Consider the following 19,062-nt stretch of genomic DNA (forward strand, 5'->3'; position numbering starts at 1 on the left):
TGTTATTCCGTATTGGCAGCATTTCATTAAAGGCGATCTGGTTCAGCAAGGAACTTAGTCCTGTTTGCTGAAAGGATGTTATGGATGTAAACACTGGAATAGCACTGTTTCTTCTGAATGTTTATCAGTGATCAGGGACCAGATTGATCAGAATATTCCTGCTTCACAAATAACTGATGTCTATTTTTATTGTAAAACTGAGAAAACCAAACACGCTGCATACAACACAAATACTCAAACTCACACATCGTGGGTCGCACATACTGCTGATTAAGTGTATCTGTCACGGACGATCATTTTTTTTTACCTAATAAAACTTTAGTTAGTCAAATTTAGAAAGCAGCGAGGTGATTTCTATTATTCCTTATTGGCAGCATTTAATTTAAAGATGATTCACGTCAACGAGGTGAAAGAGTCTCTTATTTTGACAGGGCGATCGTTTTTAAGGCTTAAGCATTTTTGATTGACTTACAAAAGAAAATAGCTATTACTTACCCTCTTTGCTTCAAATTGCCTTTTTAAAAACTTTTGATGTAATTTGTTTATGACAGTATAAAATAAAAAGTAGTGCTCAAAATTATAATGCGCGTGATCTAACAGGAAGAGGTGGTGGTAAGATTGCTGACTCGCAGTTAAATGATCACTGGTTTGTGTCCAGGGGGCTTCCTTTCTGTTATTTTATTTATTTACCTATTTATTTTTACAAATTGCTTTGAGTAGTAAGAAAGGCTATAAAACGTAAGGAATTAATAACAATTGTATTATTATTATTATTATTATTATTATACGTGTGAATGCATGATCAAATTCAGCCGCTGCGTAGTGGGGTAAGAATAGGGACAATACCACGAGTTCATTGAAATAATTACACAGCAAGGTGCACACGCAATGCAAACATAATGTGTATATTATTGAAGTAAAGGTTCATATAAATTAATTATATACAACTTTTTAACAAGTTGAGAGATGTCAACTGGTTAAAATGCACGAAATTATACATGATTGCTTTACAGTTCACACATAGTGTATGTATATTGTTAAAATAATGATATAAAAATCCTATAAAATGCTATAGAATCTGCGTCGTAGACTTATTTTGTGTCAAATTTCTTCAAAGAAGTTTTTAATTAGTTTGCTTTAAAAAAATCTTACGGCAAACATGTGAACCGTAGAAAATCGCTGATCTTTATCAATTTGTTTTAATGCATGCTCCGTGCAAAATGCTGTCATATCTGTTAGTAAACATGCACGCACAGCGATGTCCTGATGTCTGCGTTCTAAGGCTGCAGGTAAATTAAACGCTATTGACGTTTTACCGGGGTGCTTTGTGATTGAGGGCGGACAGTAAACTTTGTTAAAATGATATCGAAAAATACCAGTCGTCAGTTGTGTTTTTTAGTCGTTTTGGCGTGTTTACTGTTCTGTTACCAAAAAATTCTTCAACGGGGATCATCAACAAAGAAACGTGGATAGTAAGATTTAGTAAAATATCAGTAATAATAATACATTGCTCGACGCCTAGTAACACTTTACAAAGACATTTAAAAGACAGCTCGTTAAAATAAATGTAGCAGTCCATTGTCACGCTATAAGTGACAGCTTGCTCTTAAACATTTACACAGGTGTTTTTTCCTGGGAATAAAAAAGGGGGAAAAAATCCACGGGAAATGTTTTGTTTTGAACTCAAATTTCACCTCAAGCCATGTGAGTCATTAAAACTATTGGAATGAAAACGCATGTCTCATCCACTGGTCGGACGCTCATTTTCCATGGCTGCTGTAGAGCTGTAAAATGTGTGCCCTCTGACTGCTGATTATACAAAATAGTTAAAAATATGTAAAATTGATTTTAAAAGGTTGTAGATATAGTTTTCTATATAATCTTCTCCACTATGTGTTTGCATCCTATTCCCTACAGGCAACACTCATTTCCATGGCTAGAGCAGATCCATGGGCTTGTGTGCACCCTGTCTGCTCTTTCAAAATGAACCCTGGATAACTAATATTGTCTGAAATCCATGGTAAAAGATTGTTGAAAGTCATCTATATAACTTTCAAGTCTACTGTGTCCCATTATCCTCTCCACTCAAAGGGACACTCACTTCTACAGCTGAGCTTTTGCGTCAGAGTTGTGAGCTTCAACTGTTGCTTGCAGAATGAACATTAGACAATTTTATTGGATTGGCTGTTTTTCATTATATTAATATTAATTTATTTATTCATTCAGCCTCTGTTAAAAAAAGAAGCACATTTTCCCTTAGAGTACAAGTTCTATCTAATTATCTATCTATATGAAATACATGAGACTTGGAAAAATTCATATTATTTGTCAAATGAAGTACCAAATATCCACATTTGTAGGACAAGTCAATTAAAGAGTCCGACAAACAGCAACTGAGATATTAAAACATTTTATTGAATCTGTTCTGACAATTATAGTCTTTTAATTAAAATAATGATTATAATTATCAGAAAACGTAGCCATTTTAATGTCAGCATAAAACCAGGCCAGTAACATTTTTTTGAAATAATTTCAGCAGTTTTATAAATTCCAGAATGTACACCAATAGCACTGGCATGAACTTCCTTACAAGTATCCTTTGTCTCCTAAACTCAACAAATAACTTTCATATTCCTCCTGTTGCTCTGCTTGTCTTTTTTGACAATAGTAAAGGTCATCCTCTTTAAAAAATTATATTCACGCAGCAATTAAAAATATGGTTATAATGTAAAACACTTCAAACAAGCCTGTAAAATGTACATTTTCTTTGTTTAAGTTGACTTCTTCAATGGATCTAACACTTACAACATGGGGCACTACAACACACATACACAAATATCTTTTAGTATTGTTTTAATATAGCCTTGAAAATTGTTGGTATCTGTCCTCTATCCAAGCCACCCATTTACAAAAGAGATTTACAGGCTTGGGCCCAGGACAAAAAATGAGACGGAAAGAAATGCCAAACTAGTGCTTACCACACTGACGCTTGCTCATACTACTACAGTTTAAAAGTGCCACCCAACCTGATGCCAACTCTTTCAGATGGGTAGTGAAACCAAGAAAATGTATTAATGGACACAGGAAAAAGTTAAAAGACTTATTCTGACAGTGACCATGTTGGGGATTGTTGATCTGTGAAGTGGCAGTAAAAATAAAAAAAAATTTAAAAACCTGATTACAAAATATATTAAGAAAACTCAAAAGGTTTGATTAATTTATGAAAACTCCATAGAATACTTTCTAATACATGTTTTTCCTTCAACAGTCATGCTAATGTCAGAATTTGTGTGTTTTATCACTTATACTTTGTGCACATATTGATGCTGTTTTATGGAAAACGCAAGCACAGTAAATAATTATCAGCGGTTACAATTTAAATGTATATTTGCAGTATATACTGTACTGTATCCTGAAATGCCAAATTAGAAATGAGAAGATGATGAAAAGTTATATTTTGTTTAATATACTTTAAACAAACTGATCACAAAATGTCCTAATCAGTTTGACTTTGTTGGTACCCTAGAGTGGCACATATCCTGGAAGAAGTCCTATCAGGTTTATTTGGATTTAAAAAACCAAAATAATAATAATAATAATATATTACATTTATATAGCATTTTTCTGGCTACTCACAGCGATTTTCATAGACATACTTAAAAAGACAGTGTAAGCGCTTGATTTTTAATTAGTGGATGAGTAAGGACATAGTAAACAAAAAGTGATATAGAAGACTTCCTTCAATCTCTTTAAATAAACTATGGACAGTTTTGTAATTCCAGTGTTAATTTACAAGCAGAAGACGGGGGCACGCGTTTCTACAGCATAGACCAAGCTGTGGAAATAAGTGTCTCCTCTGCTAGAAGGGATTAAGAGACACACTCGATATGAAAACGTTATAAAAGACTGTCTAATAGACTTATTAAAGAAACTGTGCACAATTGTAACTGCCTGGTGTTCATTTTGTAATGGACCACAGCAGATAAGGAATGCCACAGGCTGCTAAAAGTTTTTTAAATACATTTGATGAGTTTTAATCTCCCATGAAAAACGGTGCAGAGAACTCCTATGTGTTTTATAGGATAATTGCACCTGCTGTGAAAATGAGAATCCTCTCCAATGTACAGGAGGTGAAAGGGTGGGTGTGATAGGAAATTTATTTATTTATTTATATAGAACTACTGTATATTTCATTCCAATAGTTTTGATTGGCTCACATGGCGGAGGTGAAATTTGAGTTCAACAACAAAACCTTTCCGTGGATTTTTCCCCTTTTTTATTCCCAGGAAAAACCACCTGTGTAAATGTTTAAGAGCAAGCTGTCACTTATAGCATGACAATGGATTGCTACATTTATTTTAACGAGCTCATCATTTTACCAAAGTTTACTGTCCGCCCTCAATCACAGAGCACCCCAGTAAAATGTCAATAGCGTTTAATTTACCTGCAGCCTTAGAACGCAGACATCAGGACATCGCTGTGCGTGCATGTTTATTAACAGATATGACAGCATTTTGCACGGAGCATGCGTTAAAACAAATTGATTAAGATCAGCGATTTTCAACGGTTCACATGTTTGCCGTAAGATTTTTTTAAAGCAAACTAATTAAAAACTTCTTTGAAGAAATTTGACACAAAATAAGTCTACGACGCAGATTCTATACCATTTTATAGGAATTTTACATCATTATTTTAATAATATACATACACTATGTGTGGACTATAAAGCAATACATGTATAATTTCGTGCATTTTAACCAGTTGACATCTCTCAACTTGTTAAAAAGTTGAATATAATTAATTTATATGAACCTTTACTTCAATAATATACACATTATGTTTGCATTGCGTGTGCACCTTGCTGTGTAATTATTTCAATGAACTCGTGGTATTGTCCTTATTCATACCCCACTACGCAGCGGCTGAATTTGATCATGCATTCACACGTATAATAATAATAATAATAATAATAATAATAATAATACTATTATTATTATTGTTATTAATTCCTTACATTTCTTACTACTCAAAGCAATTTGTAAAATAAATAAGTAAATAAATAAAATAACAGAAAGGAAGCCCCCCGGACACAAACCAGTGATCATTTAACTGCGAGTCAGCAATCTTACCACCACCTCTTCCTTATAGATACGCGCATTATAATTTTGAGCACTACGGGTAAGTAATAGCTATTTTCTTTTGTAAGTCAATCAAAAATGCTTAAGCCTAAAAAGATCGCCCTATCAAAATAAGAGACTCTTTCACCTGTTGAAGTGAATCATCTTTAAATTAAATGCTGCCAATAAGGAATAATAGAAATCACCGCTGCTTTCTAACTTTGACGAACTAAAGTTTTATTGGGTAAAAAAAAAAATGATCGTCCGTGACAGATACACTTAATCAGCAGTATGTGCGACCCACGATGTGTGAGTTTGAGTATTTGTGTTGTGTACTGTAGCGTGTGTTTGGTTTTCTCAGTTTTACAATAAAAACAGACCTCAGTTATTTGTGAAGCAGGAATATTCTGATCAATCTGGTCCCTGATCACTGATAAACATTCAGAAGAAACAGTGCTATTCCAGTGTTTTCCTCCATAACATCCTTTCAGCAAACAGGACTAAGTTCCTTGCTGAACCAGATCGCCCTTTAATGAAATGCTGCCAATACGGAATAACAGAAATCACCGGGCGGCTTTGGTCAATGATAAATCAGCGTCTGTTGAGGTGAAAACATGGGAGGTACTGCGGTTGCACTCAATGCTTCCTGGTAACTCAGCTTTTGAGAAGAATCTGTTTTATGGGGTGAAAAAATAATCGTCCTTGACAGATACGCTTAATCAGTAGTACGTCGACCCACGATTTGTGAGTGTGAGTGTGTGTGTGGCGTATGCGTTGTGTGTGGTTTTATTAGTTTTACTATAAAAATAGTTAAACATCAGTTATTTGTGATGCGGGAATATTCTGGTCATTTTGATCCCTGATGAACATTTAAAGAAACAGAGCAACTCCAGTGTTTTCCTCCATAACATTCTTTCAGCAAACAGGACTAAGTTCCTTGCTGAAGCAGATCGCTCTTTAATGAAATGCTGCCAATACGGAATAACAGATGTCACCAGGCGGCTTTCCACCAATGATAAACCAGCGTCTGAGGAGGTGAAAAAATGGGACGTACTGTGGTTGTGATTAATGCTTTCTAGTAACTCTGCTTTTGAGAAGAATCTGTCATGGGAGGGACAAGAGGGAGCGAGTGAGGCGGGTACAATGAGCCGGGGCGGGACGGAGCGAGGCTAAGAGGCGGTATCTGCGCGAGTGTTTTAAATAATGAAAGGAAAAAAAGTGCTTTGAAATCGAGGGCCCCAACAAATAGGGCTTACGAAACAAAACGCGACAGACAAGCGTATGCTGCTTGTATAAAATGTTCACAATAATTACAACAGTGTTGAAGCAATGATGAAGCAAAAGGGAGATGCTAAACATGGGTGACCGCGTTGTGCCTGCCCATAAATCCCAACCAATGTATATATCTGAACCGATCTATCTGAACCAATATATATATTTAAACCAATGTATATCAACCAATATATATATCTCAACCAATGTAAATATTTGAACCGATCTATTCAAACCAATGTATAAATCTGAACGGATGTATCTCAACCAATGTATATATTTGAACCGAAATATATATCTGAATGGATGTATTAAAACCAATGTATATATTCAAACCAATGTATCTGAACCGATATAAATATCTGAACCAATGTATATATTTACAAACCAATCTTTTTTTTCCTGAACGGCCCCTCATAATATATGTCTGTATATATATATATATATATATATATATATATATATATATATGTCTGTATATATATATATATATATATATATATATATATATATATGTCTGTGTATATATATATATATATATATATATATATATATGTCTGTATATATATATATATATATATAATATATCTATGTCTGTATATATATATATATATGTATATATATATGTGTGTATATATATATATATATATGTGTATGTATATATATATATGTGTATGTATATATATATATATATATATATATATATATGTGTGTGTGTGTTTGTATATATATATATATATGTATATTTGTGTATATATATATGTGTATGTATGTATGTATGTATGTATACAGAACTGAATATCAGAGACAAAGATGGAGGTTTTAAAGGCCTGTACAGGATGTGACCTTAGCAAAGGGGCGGCACCGGTAGTGAAGTCTTCTGAGGCGCCGGAACCTTGCAGGGACGGACTGAGAAAGACGGTCTGCGCACTCTTCCGCCTCCCGGTCGGATGTTTTAGCTGCCTCCTACTCACACGTGTGTGACGATATAGATAGATAGATAGATAGATAGATAGATTGTGTTATTGCTACAAGTATAATATAAGGAAATGAGAAATGTAAATTTAGCGCAATTAACATACTGATCTGAGGTCAAAACTGATGAATTATTGCATTGTCACCGGAGATCAGCATGCATGTGAAGTTTGCAGAAAATCAGTTTGGTAAAAGTGGGTAAATAATTGATTGCAAAATTTGACCCAGACAAACGGAGAAGACTAAATAATAAATAAATATCCATCCATGATCCAACCCGCTATATTCTAACTGCAGGGTCACAGGTGTCTGCCGGAACCAATCCTAGCCAACACAGGGCGCAAGGCGGGAAACAAACTGTGCCGCCCCGCAGTGATTATTTGTATCTTATTATTATTATTATTATTATTGTTATTATAATGAACATGATTAGATTCCAAAGATTGCCAAGGGAATAAATAAATAAATAAAAATCATGTAAAAATATTTGTAAATTCATGACATAGAATAAATTGTGCGCTAGCAGACACTCCAGATCCACAGTGTGTCCCATTTGACCTGAAAGTATTTGGCAGTCTACCAAAAACAAACAAAAAACTAAATGTGCAAATTCCGAGCTTCTAATTTTTTAGTACAAACTGTTTTTATCTTAGATGATAAAAATCCTAGTGATGACACCGACAGTGTAGGGCTGCTGACCAACAATGCTGAGAAGACTTGTAAAGAGGAGATTTTCCTTCTGACAGAGGGGTGCCATGGTTATAGACTTCAGGGTGCAGATTACAAACCACAGTCCCATGTACATCATATGCCGTGGAGGGGGATCAGCCGCTTAAAATATTCTGGAGTTGTCATTACTGATGACTACAAGGAAGCACACCACATCTTGGTTATCGTGAAGAAACCTCGCCAACACTTCATTAGACAGCTGATTAAAGCTTGGATGTCACCATCTGAGCTCAGAGACATCTACAGCTGAACTGTAGAGTTAACTTTAGGGTTGTACCTGCTCAGCCCAGGGCCACAGGGCACTGCAGAGGGTAGTAAAGCTGACAGAATATTACTGTTCTGTTATAGACATGTTACATACACCATGTGCTACCTTGGGGAAGCACGATCCCAGCTTGTTCAGTTAGGCACGCTGTTCAGAACTGGGCGGTTTTATGCAAAATGTGCTCTGCTGTATGTTGTGTAACATATCGAGATGTAAATATCGGAGATTAAAAGCTGAAAGTCCGATCTCTCTTCTGATATTCATGTTTTGATCTTGCACACAAAAATGTCTTCAATGCTCATCAAAAACAAATTAATTGGCCTTGCTGTTCTGATACTTTTGGGATTTGGACTGTAGGTCTAAAAATAAAACTGGCTATTGTATGCTTCCTGATAAAAACTCTGTAGAAATGACACAATTATTTTAAAATAAGCCAATTAAATACAAGAAACTACAGTATAGTATTTACAATATCAGTCCAGGCCACACCACACATGATGCCCGCTCATTCTGGAGTCGTCTATTACAGAGGCATCAGCTAATTCTAGGGAACTGCCCAGTGCAGGGGATGAGGACCCCAAATAGTGAGGCCTCTACTTGATTATTGAGGAAATTCGTTTTCAGGTAATTAAAGCAGAGGCAGGTCTGAGCTGCCATTTTGAATTCATCTTATAGTTTTTGGCTTTTCTCCTTAGCCATTAAGACATACTTCATGTTTTCTCACTGTTTTGTATTTCTGAACTTCATCTGATGCTGCTCCTGTCTTCTTTCTAGGGCCCTGGTTTGACATGTACCTGGCGGCACGTGAATCAATAGTGCTAAACTTCAACCCTTTCTTATGCTTCAACGCGAACCCCAAGCCAGAGTATAATGATCAGCTGCTGCGGGCCACAAACATGACCGTGTCGGCGGTCCGATTCATGAAGACTCTCCGTGCTGGATACCTGGAGCCAGAGGTGTTCCACCTGAACCCGGCCAAGAGTGACACGGACAGCTTTAAGAGGATTATTCGCTTTGTGCCATCCTCGCTTTCCTGGTACGGTGCCTACATGGTAAATGCCTACCCACTGGACATGTCACAGTATTTCCGTCTCTTTAACTCCACACGGATCCCAAAGAAGGACCGTGACGAACTCTTTACCGACCCAACGGCAAAGCATGTTCTCGTGATGAGGAAGGGTCACATGTACATCTTTGACGTTTTGGACAGAGATGGCAATTTGCTTAAGCCGACCAAGATTCAAGCCCACCTAAAATTTATTCTTTCAGATCCTACACCGCCTCAAGCGTTTCCTCTGGGTATCCTGACGAGTGAGAACAGAGACACCTGGGCGGCTCTCCGGGAACAGCTTTTGGCTGCTGGAAATGAGGAAGCGCTTGCAAAGGTTGACAGTGCCTTGTTCTGCCTTTGTCTGGACGACGAATCCCTGAAGGACCATGTCGACATCTCCCACAACATGCTGCACGGAGACGGACAGAACCGCTGGTTTGACAAATCCTTTAGTCTCATTATGGCTAAACACGGAGTGGCTGCAGTCAATTTTGAGCATTCTTGGGGTGATGGTGTAGCGGTTCTGCGTTTTGGAAATGAAGTTTTAAAAGATAGCACCGAAAGGCCAGCGGTTGGCCCGGATTCGATTCCTGCCCCAGATGCCGAGTCTTCCTTAGCTGTGCGCAGACTAGACTTCAACCTTGAGGCACCACTCCGTGAAGCCATTACCAAAACCAAGGAGAACTTTCAAGCAGTCACTAGCAGGCTGAAGATTGGTGCCATGGAGTTCAAGAAAGGAGGCAAGGAGCTGCTGAAGCAGAAAAAAGTAAGCCCAGATGCCGTGGCTCAGCTGGCATTTCAGATGGCCTTTCTGTGGCAATACGGTCAGACAGTGGCCACCTACGAATCCTGCAGTACTGCTGCCTTCTTACATGGCCGTACAGAGACGATCCGCCCAGCGTCCTCATATACTAAAAAGTGTGCCCATGCATTTGTCAGGGAGCCCAGCAAGCATTCGGTGTCTGAGCTGAGTAAGATGGTGGAAGAATGCTCCAAGTACCACGGGAAGCTGACACGAGAGGCAGCCATGGGTGAGATGCTTTGTTCTGTTTGACTATCAGAAGTGTGCAGCTTTTGAGAAAACTTATTCCACATATAAGCTTTCTCTGCGTGTCAGTTCCTGTGAGGAAATGAATGAGAAGATCCAGTTAGTGGAAAATTATTAGAAACCAGTAACGGCACACTACACGATAAGCTGCAGTGAATCCACTTGACTTCTAGTTTTCTTACACTTTCTCTGTACGTTTATCATTCATTTGCTCAGAGGCTGATGCGCTTGTTGCTTCCTGAGCGGCTCTTCTTTTCTCCACCCTAGCGGCCCGCTTCTTCTCTTCTTTCGTTGGCATCTTTTCGCGTTCAAACTGATTGTGTCAGTTTTTGTGTTGCAATTACTTAGTACGTTTTTCTTAATTTTTCACTTAAGCTCGCACTTAAGTCTTCAATCTGCCCCAAGATTGATTTAAGATATGAAGAGTTAGGGGAAGTGACGGCGAAGGTGGTAGGAATGAGAACGGCGCCCATATACATGTGCCTCATGGCCACTCTGTTGCCCGCTGCAGAGAGTTTATTCTACAATCAAATTAAATAAAAATAAAAAGAGGAATAATCTTGGAGGTCAATCATCACCCCGAAAACAGATAGTAGAGGTCATGTAGTATATGTGTACCAAATTTCAGGTCAAACGGTTTGCGATCTACAGGTGATTTAAAATCCTGGACAGACAAACGGAGCAACATTAGGGTATTAAATGAAGACAAGTAACGGCGCACTGCACACACGATAACATGCAGTGAATACACTTGACCTGAGCATTCCTAGTCCTCATCCTCTTTCTCTGTTTATCATTCGTTTGCTCAGAGGTTGATGCGCTTGCTGCTTCCTGAGCAGCTCTTCTTTTCTCCACCTTAGCGGCCCGCTTCTTCTCTTCTTTCGTCGGCATCTTTTTGCGTTAAAACTGATTGTTAGTGTTTGTGTTGCAATTACTTAGTATGTTTTAAGTCTTAAGAATGATTACCTAAGGTGGTAGGGAATGAGAACGGCACCCATATGCATGTGCCGCCTGGCCGCCCTTTTGCTCGCTGCAGGGAGACGCTTCTACAATAAAATAAAATAAAAATAAAAAGAGTTATAAAAATCATCACCCCGAAAGCGGATAGCAGACGTCACGTGATATATGTGTACCAAATTTCAGGTCAATCGGTGAAATGGTTTGCAAGCTACAGGTGATTTAAAATCCTGGACAGACAAACGAACAGCCACGGAAGCGTATTATAGAAGAAGATATAATATAATATAAGCAGTAATGGCGCACTGCATGATATCGTTTAGTGAATCCACTTGACTTGAACATCATCCTCTTTCTCTGTACGTTTATCATTCGTTTGCTCAGAGGTTGATGCGCTTGCTGCTTCCTGAGCAGCTCTTCTTTTCTCCACCCTAGCGGCCCGCTGCTTCTCTTCTTTTGTCGGCATCTTTTCGCGTTCAAACTGATTAAGTCAGTGTTTGTGTTCCAATTACTTAGTACGTTTTCTTAAGTGCCAACTTATGTGAAAAATTTAAGTCTTTTAATGGGCCTCAAGAATGATTTAAGATATGAAGCGGTAGGGGAAGTGACGGCGAAGGTGGTAGGGAGGAGAACGGCACCCGTATTTATGCGCTGCACGTCCGCCCTGCTGGCCGCTGTCGAAGTTGATTCTACAATAAAATTAAATAAAAATAAAAAGAGGAATAACCTTGGAGATCAATCATCACCCCAAAAGTGGATAGTAGACGTCACGTAGGATATGTGTACCAAATTTCAGGTCAAACGGTTTGCGAGCTACAGGTGATTTAAAATCCTAGACAGACAAACGGACAGCCACGGTAGCGTATTAGATATAAAGATACCCCACTTGACATTTATTTGTCAAGTTCATCATAACCTGCATGTTTTCAGTTTGCATTATAAGCATCCCTTATAATGGACAGGCTCTTTAAAGTTCTTTTTTGCAAACTATAACAAAGACCCATTTTTCCTTGATTTCCCCCCAAAGTTTAATATTACAATTCAGATATCGTGATTAAAATGCACATTGCAGACTCTCATTTAGGGGGATTTGCAAACATTTTGGTCACACGACACTTTTTCTACATGCTGGGCATCACAATTGGTGTCCTTGGTGTTTGTGATTCCTCAGGTGGGTTTCATGGCCTCATAAGATACCTCGGCTTGCTTCTACCCTTTGGAGTCTGTAGCTGCCATTGTTAAGCATGAGGATAAGAACTGTGCCAATGAAAGTCAAAGAAGCCATTATGAGGCTGACAAGTAAGAATAAAACCATTTGGGACATCAGTGAGACCTTAGGATGACCAAAATCAGCTGTCTGGAATATCATGAAGAAGAAAGATCACACTGGGGAGCTCAGTAATATATATATATATATAGATATATATAGATATATATAGATATAGATATATATAGATATAGATATAGATATAGATAGATACTTACTTTATTAATCCCAAGGGGAAATTCACATAATCCAGCAGCAGTATACTGATACAAAAAACAATATTAAATTAAAGAGTAATAACAATGCAGGTATAACAGACAATAACTTTGAATAATGTTAGTGTTTACCCCCCTGGGTGGAATTGAAGAGTCGCATAGTGTGGGGTCTCCTCAGTCTGTCAGTGGAGCAGGATGGTGACCGCAGTCTGTCGCTGAAGCTGCTCCTCTGTCTGGAGATGATCCTGTTCAGTGGAAGGCAGTGGATTCTCCATGATTGACAGGAGTCTGCTCAGCGCCCGTCGCTCTGCCATGGATGTCAAACTGTCCAGCTCTGTGCCTACAATAGAGCCTGCCTTCCTCACCAGTTTGTCCTGGTGTGAGGCATCCTTCATCTTTATGCTGCCTCCCCAGCACACCACCACGTAGAAGAGGGCGCTCGCCACAACTGTCTGGTAGAACATCTGCAGCATCTTATTGCAGATGTTGAAGGACGCCAGCCTTCTAAGGAGGTATAGTCAGCTCTGTCCTCTCTTGCACAGAGCATCAGTATTGGTAGTCCAGTCCAGTTTATCATCCAGCTGCACTCCCAGGTATTTATAGGTCTGTACCCTCTACACAGTCACCTCTGATGATCACGGGGTCCATGAAGGGCCTGAACCTCCTAAAATCCACCACCAGTTCCTTGGTCTTGCTGGTGTTCAGGTGTAAGTGGTTTGAGTCGCACCATTTAACAAAGTCCTTGATTAGCTTCCTATACTCCTGATGCAGCCCACGATAGTAGTGTCGTCAGCTAACTTTTGCACGTGGCAGGACTCCGGATCATATTGGAAGTCCAATGTGTGTTGGCTGAACAGGACCAGAGAAAGTACAGTCCCCCTGCGGCACTCCTGTGCTGCTGACCACAATGTCAGACCTGCAGTTCCCGAGACGCACATACTGAGGTCTGTCTGTAAAATAGTCCACGATCCATGCCACCAGGTATGAATCTACTCCCATCTCGGTCAGCTTGTCCCTAAGGAGCAGGGGTTGGATGGTGTTGAACGTGCTAGAGATAAAATTAAGACTTAAAAGGTACTGATAGGCCAAGGAAGACCTCCACTGCTGATGACAGAAGAATCCTCACTCTGGTAATGAAAAATCCCCAAACACGCGTCTGACAGATCATACAGTCTTCAGGAGGCCGAACTATCTGCAGAAGACTTCATGAACAGAAATACAGAGGCCGAAATGTATGCCTGTCCCTTTACATGAAAGACTGCAATGTGAACTTTAATCACATCTGGTTTGTTTGATTTGTAATTTTAAACTGTGGAGCAGAGGGGTGAATCAAGGAAAAAATGTCTTTGTCCCAAACATTATGGAGGGCACTGCATATGTTACTTTATCTAAGGTGAATGACACATTTAGGATACTGTGCAACTGTGTCGTAAGAATCTGCTCTGAGCTGCAGAGTCAGTCAGGTCAATAGTTTTGATGACTTTGTAGCAGTAGTCACCCCACCATATGTACAATTCTTACTTGTCTTTCAAGCCAACATGCATAATTTCCAGTGCCTTGGCAGATATACTGTAAAAGTAGGGATTATGTAACTGATTTAGGTAGAAAAGACACTATATCAGAGGTCCCCAACTCCGGTCCTGGAGGGCCCCAGTGGCTGCAGGTTTTCATTCTAGCCCTTTTCTTATGCAGTGACCTGTTCTTGCTGCTAATTAACTTCTTTTGAATTCATTTTAATTGACTTGCTCTTGAAGACTCAGCCCCCTCAATTGTTTCTTTTTCCTTAATTAGCAGCCAAACAATAGTGAGATACCAGCACACTGTGACCATCATACAATATCTGAACATAAACCAAGATGAAGGTCTCAGGAATACTGATCTGCTCAGGTCCCCAAAACATTTTAACAGTGTGCTCTTAGAAAAGAGGAAATCAATAATTTTGGAAATGTCTGCTATTGCATAATGAGTCCAGAAACAAGCCACGAAATAAAAGAACAGAAGGACAACGAATTGGAGTGAAATCGGTTGGAGTTTGAGGACCAGTTTTTGCTGCTAATTAACTCCTTTTCCTTTCATTTTAATTGACTTGTTTTTTAAAGATTTGTTCCTCTGAATGGCTTCATTTCTTTCATTAAATGACACCCAAAAAGAAATGAAATGTGAATTGAGGAAACCGAGAGAAGACCAACTAAGTCAGGGCCTCAAACTTCAACGTGTTTCACTCCAACCAGCAGCTTAATTAGGTGCCGGTTCTTGCTGTTAATTAAACCCGTTCTTTAATTCCATAGCTTATTGCTGCTCTCATTGTGCAATAGCAGACATTTCTGAAATTGTGGTATTTCTAAGAGCTGTGTTTAAAATGTTTTAGGGACCTGTGTAGATAAACATTCATAAGACCTTCATCTTTCTTTATTTTCAGATGTTGTGTGATGGTCACAGTTTGCTAGTCTTGTTTTGGCTCATTTTGTATCTCATTATTGTTTGGCTACAAATTAAGGGAAAAGAAATTAAGGGTTCTGAGTCTTCAAAAATCATTCAAAAGAAGTTAATATGCAGCAAAAACAGATCACTAATTAAGAAAACCTGCAGCTACTGGAGTCCTCCAGAAATCCGGAGTGGGGGACCCCTGCACTATATAATAAGAGAGATGTGAAAGGCAGTATATAACAGATGTACTCTTTACCCCAAAATGTAGAAGAAAAAACAAACTATTGGGGAAATAATTGCAGACATGGACAATGGAAGACCATGCCAAGTCATAATGCTGTGGTCACTAGACCACACTGTCTTAAGGTAAGTGGCCTACTTCTCATACTGCCATTCGGTCCTGGGCCATCTGGGTGACATCCAGGAATCCAAACTTTAAACCATGTCGGGTAGTTATTGGAGAGATTAACGTCTCGGTGAGTCTGCTCAGTCAGTTAGCACATTCACTTTCGTCAGTGCAGGTGTGTTCACACCAGATGTTTGCACTGAAGAGTGAGACAACCTCCAAAATAGAGCGTGCCAGGTTGATACAGTGCATCCGGAAAGTATTCACAGCGCATCACTTTTTCCACATTTGTTTATGTTTACAGCCTTATTCCAGAATGGATTAAATTCATTTTTTCCCTCAGAATTCTACACACAACACCCCATAATAATAACGTGAAAAAAGTTTTTGCATACCCCTTGGCGTCAGAGCGCAGGGTCAGCCAATGTACAGCGTGTGCCCCTGGAGCATTGCAGGTTATTGCTCAAGGGCCCAGCAGAGTAGAATCTCTTTTGGTAGTGAGGGGGATTCAAACCGGTAACCTTTGGGATACCAGCGCAGATCCTTCGCATCAGAGCCACCACGTAAAGAGTGAAGACATTTCAAGGCAAGGTCATTATTTCACATCAAGAAGGCAGACATTTTGAGGTAAGGTAGTAATACTTAATAATCATGGGCACTGGGATTGGTGACGTGTTGAATGTTGATAAGCACATGTACTCGGGACAATTAGGATTTCATACTGATTTCTCCACAAAGAGAACTGTATTTATGGAGAATAGATTATAAAGTATCAGTTTTGGGATTTTCATATCTAAACTTGATGATAGCGGAAGAAGTTTGGGTCCGTAGAAAATGATGAGCTGCAGCCATTTTCCTTGTTCTTGTCTAAACCTCCCATATCTTCCTACTTTATGCTTGTCTGTCTTTCTCTTCTTGCCATTTGAACGTAGAAGTTACCTTCTCAAACCTTGGCACCTGAAGTTAACGTCTGATACTTTGTCTTTGTTTTGTTTTTCTCCAAAGGCCAAGGATTTGACCGCCACTTATTTGCTTTACGCTACCTGGCCAACTCCCGAGGTCAACCACTGCCCAGTCTGTACGAGGACCCGGCCTACGCAGCCATCAATCACAACGTTTTGTCCACCAGCACGCTGTCAAGTCCAGCTGTACGCTTGGGCGGCTTTGGGCCGGTAGTCGCTGACGGCTATGGGGTGGGCTATGGCGTACATGACCACTGGATTGGGTGCAACATCTCCAGCTACCCAACCCGAAACGTGACCGAGTTCCTGCAGTGTATTCACAAGTCTTTGGAGGACATCTTCACGGTGCTGGATGGCCATGCACCTCACAGCTAGGTGTCCAGTAGTGTGACATGCACGTGGCAGTTTTTACGCCACCTAACCGCTATTGAAGGAATCATGGAGCTGTTTCTTTTAAGGGCATTAGTGAAAATACATTGGGACTGTCGCTACCATAGATTGTAAAGTGGGGAAAAAAAAAACATAACGGCCTGCGATTTGAGTCTTTCACACTCAAGGTAGAGATGTTACTCCTGGGTTTGATGACGAAGAGGTCTCGCCACTCCCCATGGGTGTGTTGTATGGGAATTCATATGTTTTGGCTTAAAGATGGAGAAGTTGGTATGCTGGTGGGTCACACAACTGACCTGTGGGCCTTTTTTGTTGCGTGAATTGGTGATCTGAAGTGCCTTACTGGCAGCGTAATAGAAACATGGCTGCTCTTCATCCTAAAGGTCACAATCATGAATGTTAAACATCCTTCCACCTGCCTTAAATCTCAACCAGCATGAGTGTTGGTAATATCTCTTTGCCTCTGCCAGCTGTGCCAACTGCTACCCTTAAGTGAAATTTTAATTATTTAGGTGGCGACTCAGGTGTTTTTAAATCTAATCATTAAATTGTGACTTAATAAAAGACATGGCCGTCATTGTATTGTCTCTCATCAATGTATCCCGGCGCGTGAGCACTGGCAAGCAGGTAACACATTGATTGATTGATTGATTTTGACACATTAGTGTGATTTTCATCACAGTCATCAATCCATGGGCGTAGCTCATCTTGCTGGCACAAAGCCCTCTCACAGATGGTATATAAAAACATCAAAAATGTGACAAACGAGAGCCCGTTCAGTCCATCGAGCTTGTTTGTTTAGCTAATAGCTCAGCCATCCCAGTATCTCATCCTGATTCTTCTTAAAGGCTCTCAAGGCTTTTCTTCTTCAACTCCGTCTCAGTAGTTTTGTTCCAGAGTCCCACAACTCTTTGGGTAAAGAAGTGCTTCCTGTCTTTAGTCCTAAATGCTCTTCCCTTTCAATTCCACTGATGCCCCCAAGTACCGTATGTGATTCACTGTTAAGCTGGAAGAATGTTGCTGGGTCTACTTTATCGATGCCTTTGAGGATTTTAAACAACAATAATATTTATTTGTATAGCACATTTTCATGCAAATGATGGAGCTCAAAGTGCTTTAGAGGATGAAGAAAGAGATAAAATCTAAAAAATAAAATGAACAGAATAAAAGTAAAGTCCGATGGCCAGGGAGCACAAAAAAAAAACAAAAAACTCCAGATGGCTGGAGAAAAAAAACAAAATCTGCAGGGGTACCAAGGCCACAAGACCACCCAGCCGCCTCTAGGCATTCTACCTAACATCAATGACCTCAATCAGTCCGCATGATGTTCAGGGTTCACATGGGAGAACTTGATGACGACGGTCACGTGGACTTCAATGTAAGGACATCACGGTGCTCTGATCAGGTGGTGGTGGCGCAGATCGGCAAAAAGAAAAAAACGGAAAAAGAATAGAAGAGAAAGTAGGGGTTAGTACGGATTGTGGAGCCACTAATTAAATGCATATACAAAGCATCAGGATTACACTAAAATGAAGCTCATGTTACAATAATGAGTTCGCAGCAGTTTGTTAAAGTGCTCCACCGTATCAGCCTGGTGAATTTCTATCGGTCAGCTATTCCAGATTTGGGGTGCCTAACAGCAGAAGGCCGCCTCACCACTTCTTTTAAGTTTAGCTCTTGGAATTCTAAGTAGACCCTCATTTGAAGATCTAAGGTTACGATTTGGATTGTAAGGTGAGAGGCATAGATGGAGGTAAGATGGAGCAAATCATTGAAGGCTTTGTAAACCATCAGCAGCATTTTAAAGTCAATTCTAAATGGCACAGGTAACCAGTGTAGTGACGCTAAGACTGGGGTGATGTGCTCGGATTTTCTTTGCCTAGTTAAAGACCTGGATTAAGCCCCCCATGCAGTCTTCTCTGCTTGAGACTAAACAGGTTTAATTCTTTTAAACCTCAAAAATACAACTTGCCTAATAATTCTGCACTCCCTGTATAATAACGTGTGTTGGGTGACATTGGAGTGTCTGCCCGTCTGTGTC

The 19,062-nt window shown here is 39.5% G+C and overlaps 1 protein-coding gene across 1 annotated transcript in view; it reads left to right on the top strand.

Annotated features, from left to right (window-relative positions):
• Positions 1-17,598, top strand: part of cpt2 (carnitine palmitoyltransferase 2) — a 44,291-nt gene extending 26,693 nt beyond the window's left edge. Inside the window, exons 4-5 of the mRNA XM_039734791.1 lie at positions 9,133-10,440; positions 16,675-17,598. Coding sequence (XP_039590725.1) covers positions 9,133-10,440; positions 16,675-17,006 — 1,640 coding nt within the window. The 3' untranslated portion in view covers positions 17,007-17,598. The remainder of the gene's footprint in view (positions 1-9,132; positions 10,441-16,674) is intronic.
• The last annotated feature ends 1,464 nt before the right edge of the window (positions 17,599-19,062 follow it).

This window comes from Polypterus senegalus, chromosome 14, assembly GCF_016835505.1.
Source record: "Polypterus senegalus isolate Bchr_013 chromosome 14, ASM1683550v1, whole genome shotgun sequence".
Classification (NCBI taxonomy): domain Eukaryota; kingdom Metazoa; phylum Chordata; class Cladistia; order Polypteriformes; family Polypteridae; genus Polypterus; species Polypterus senegalus.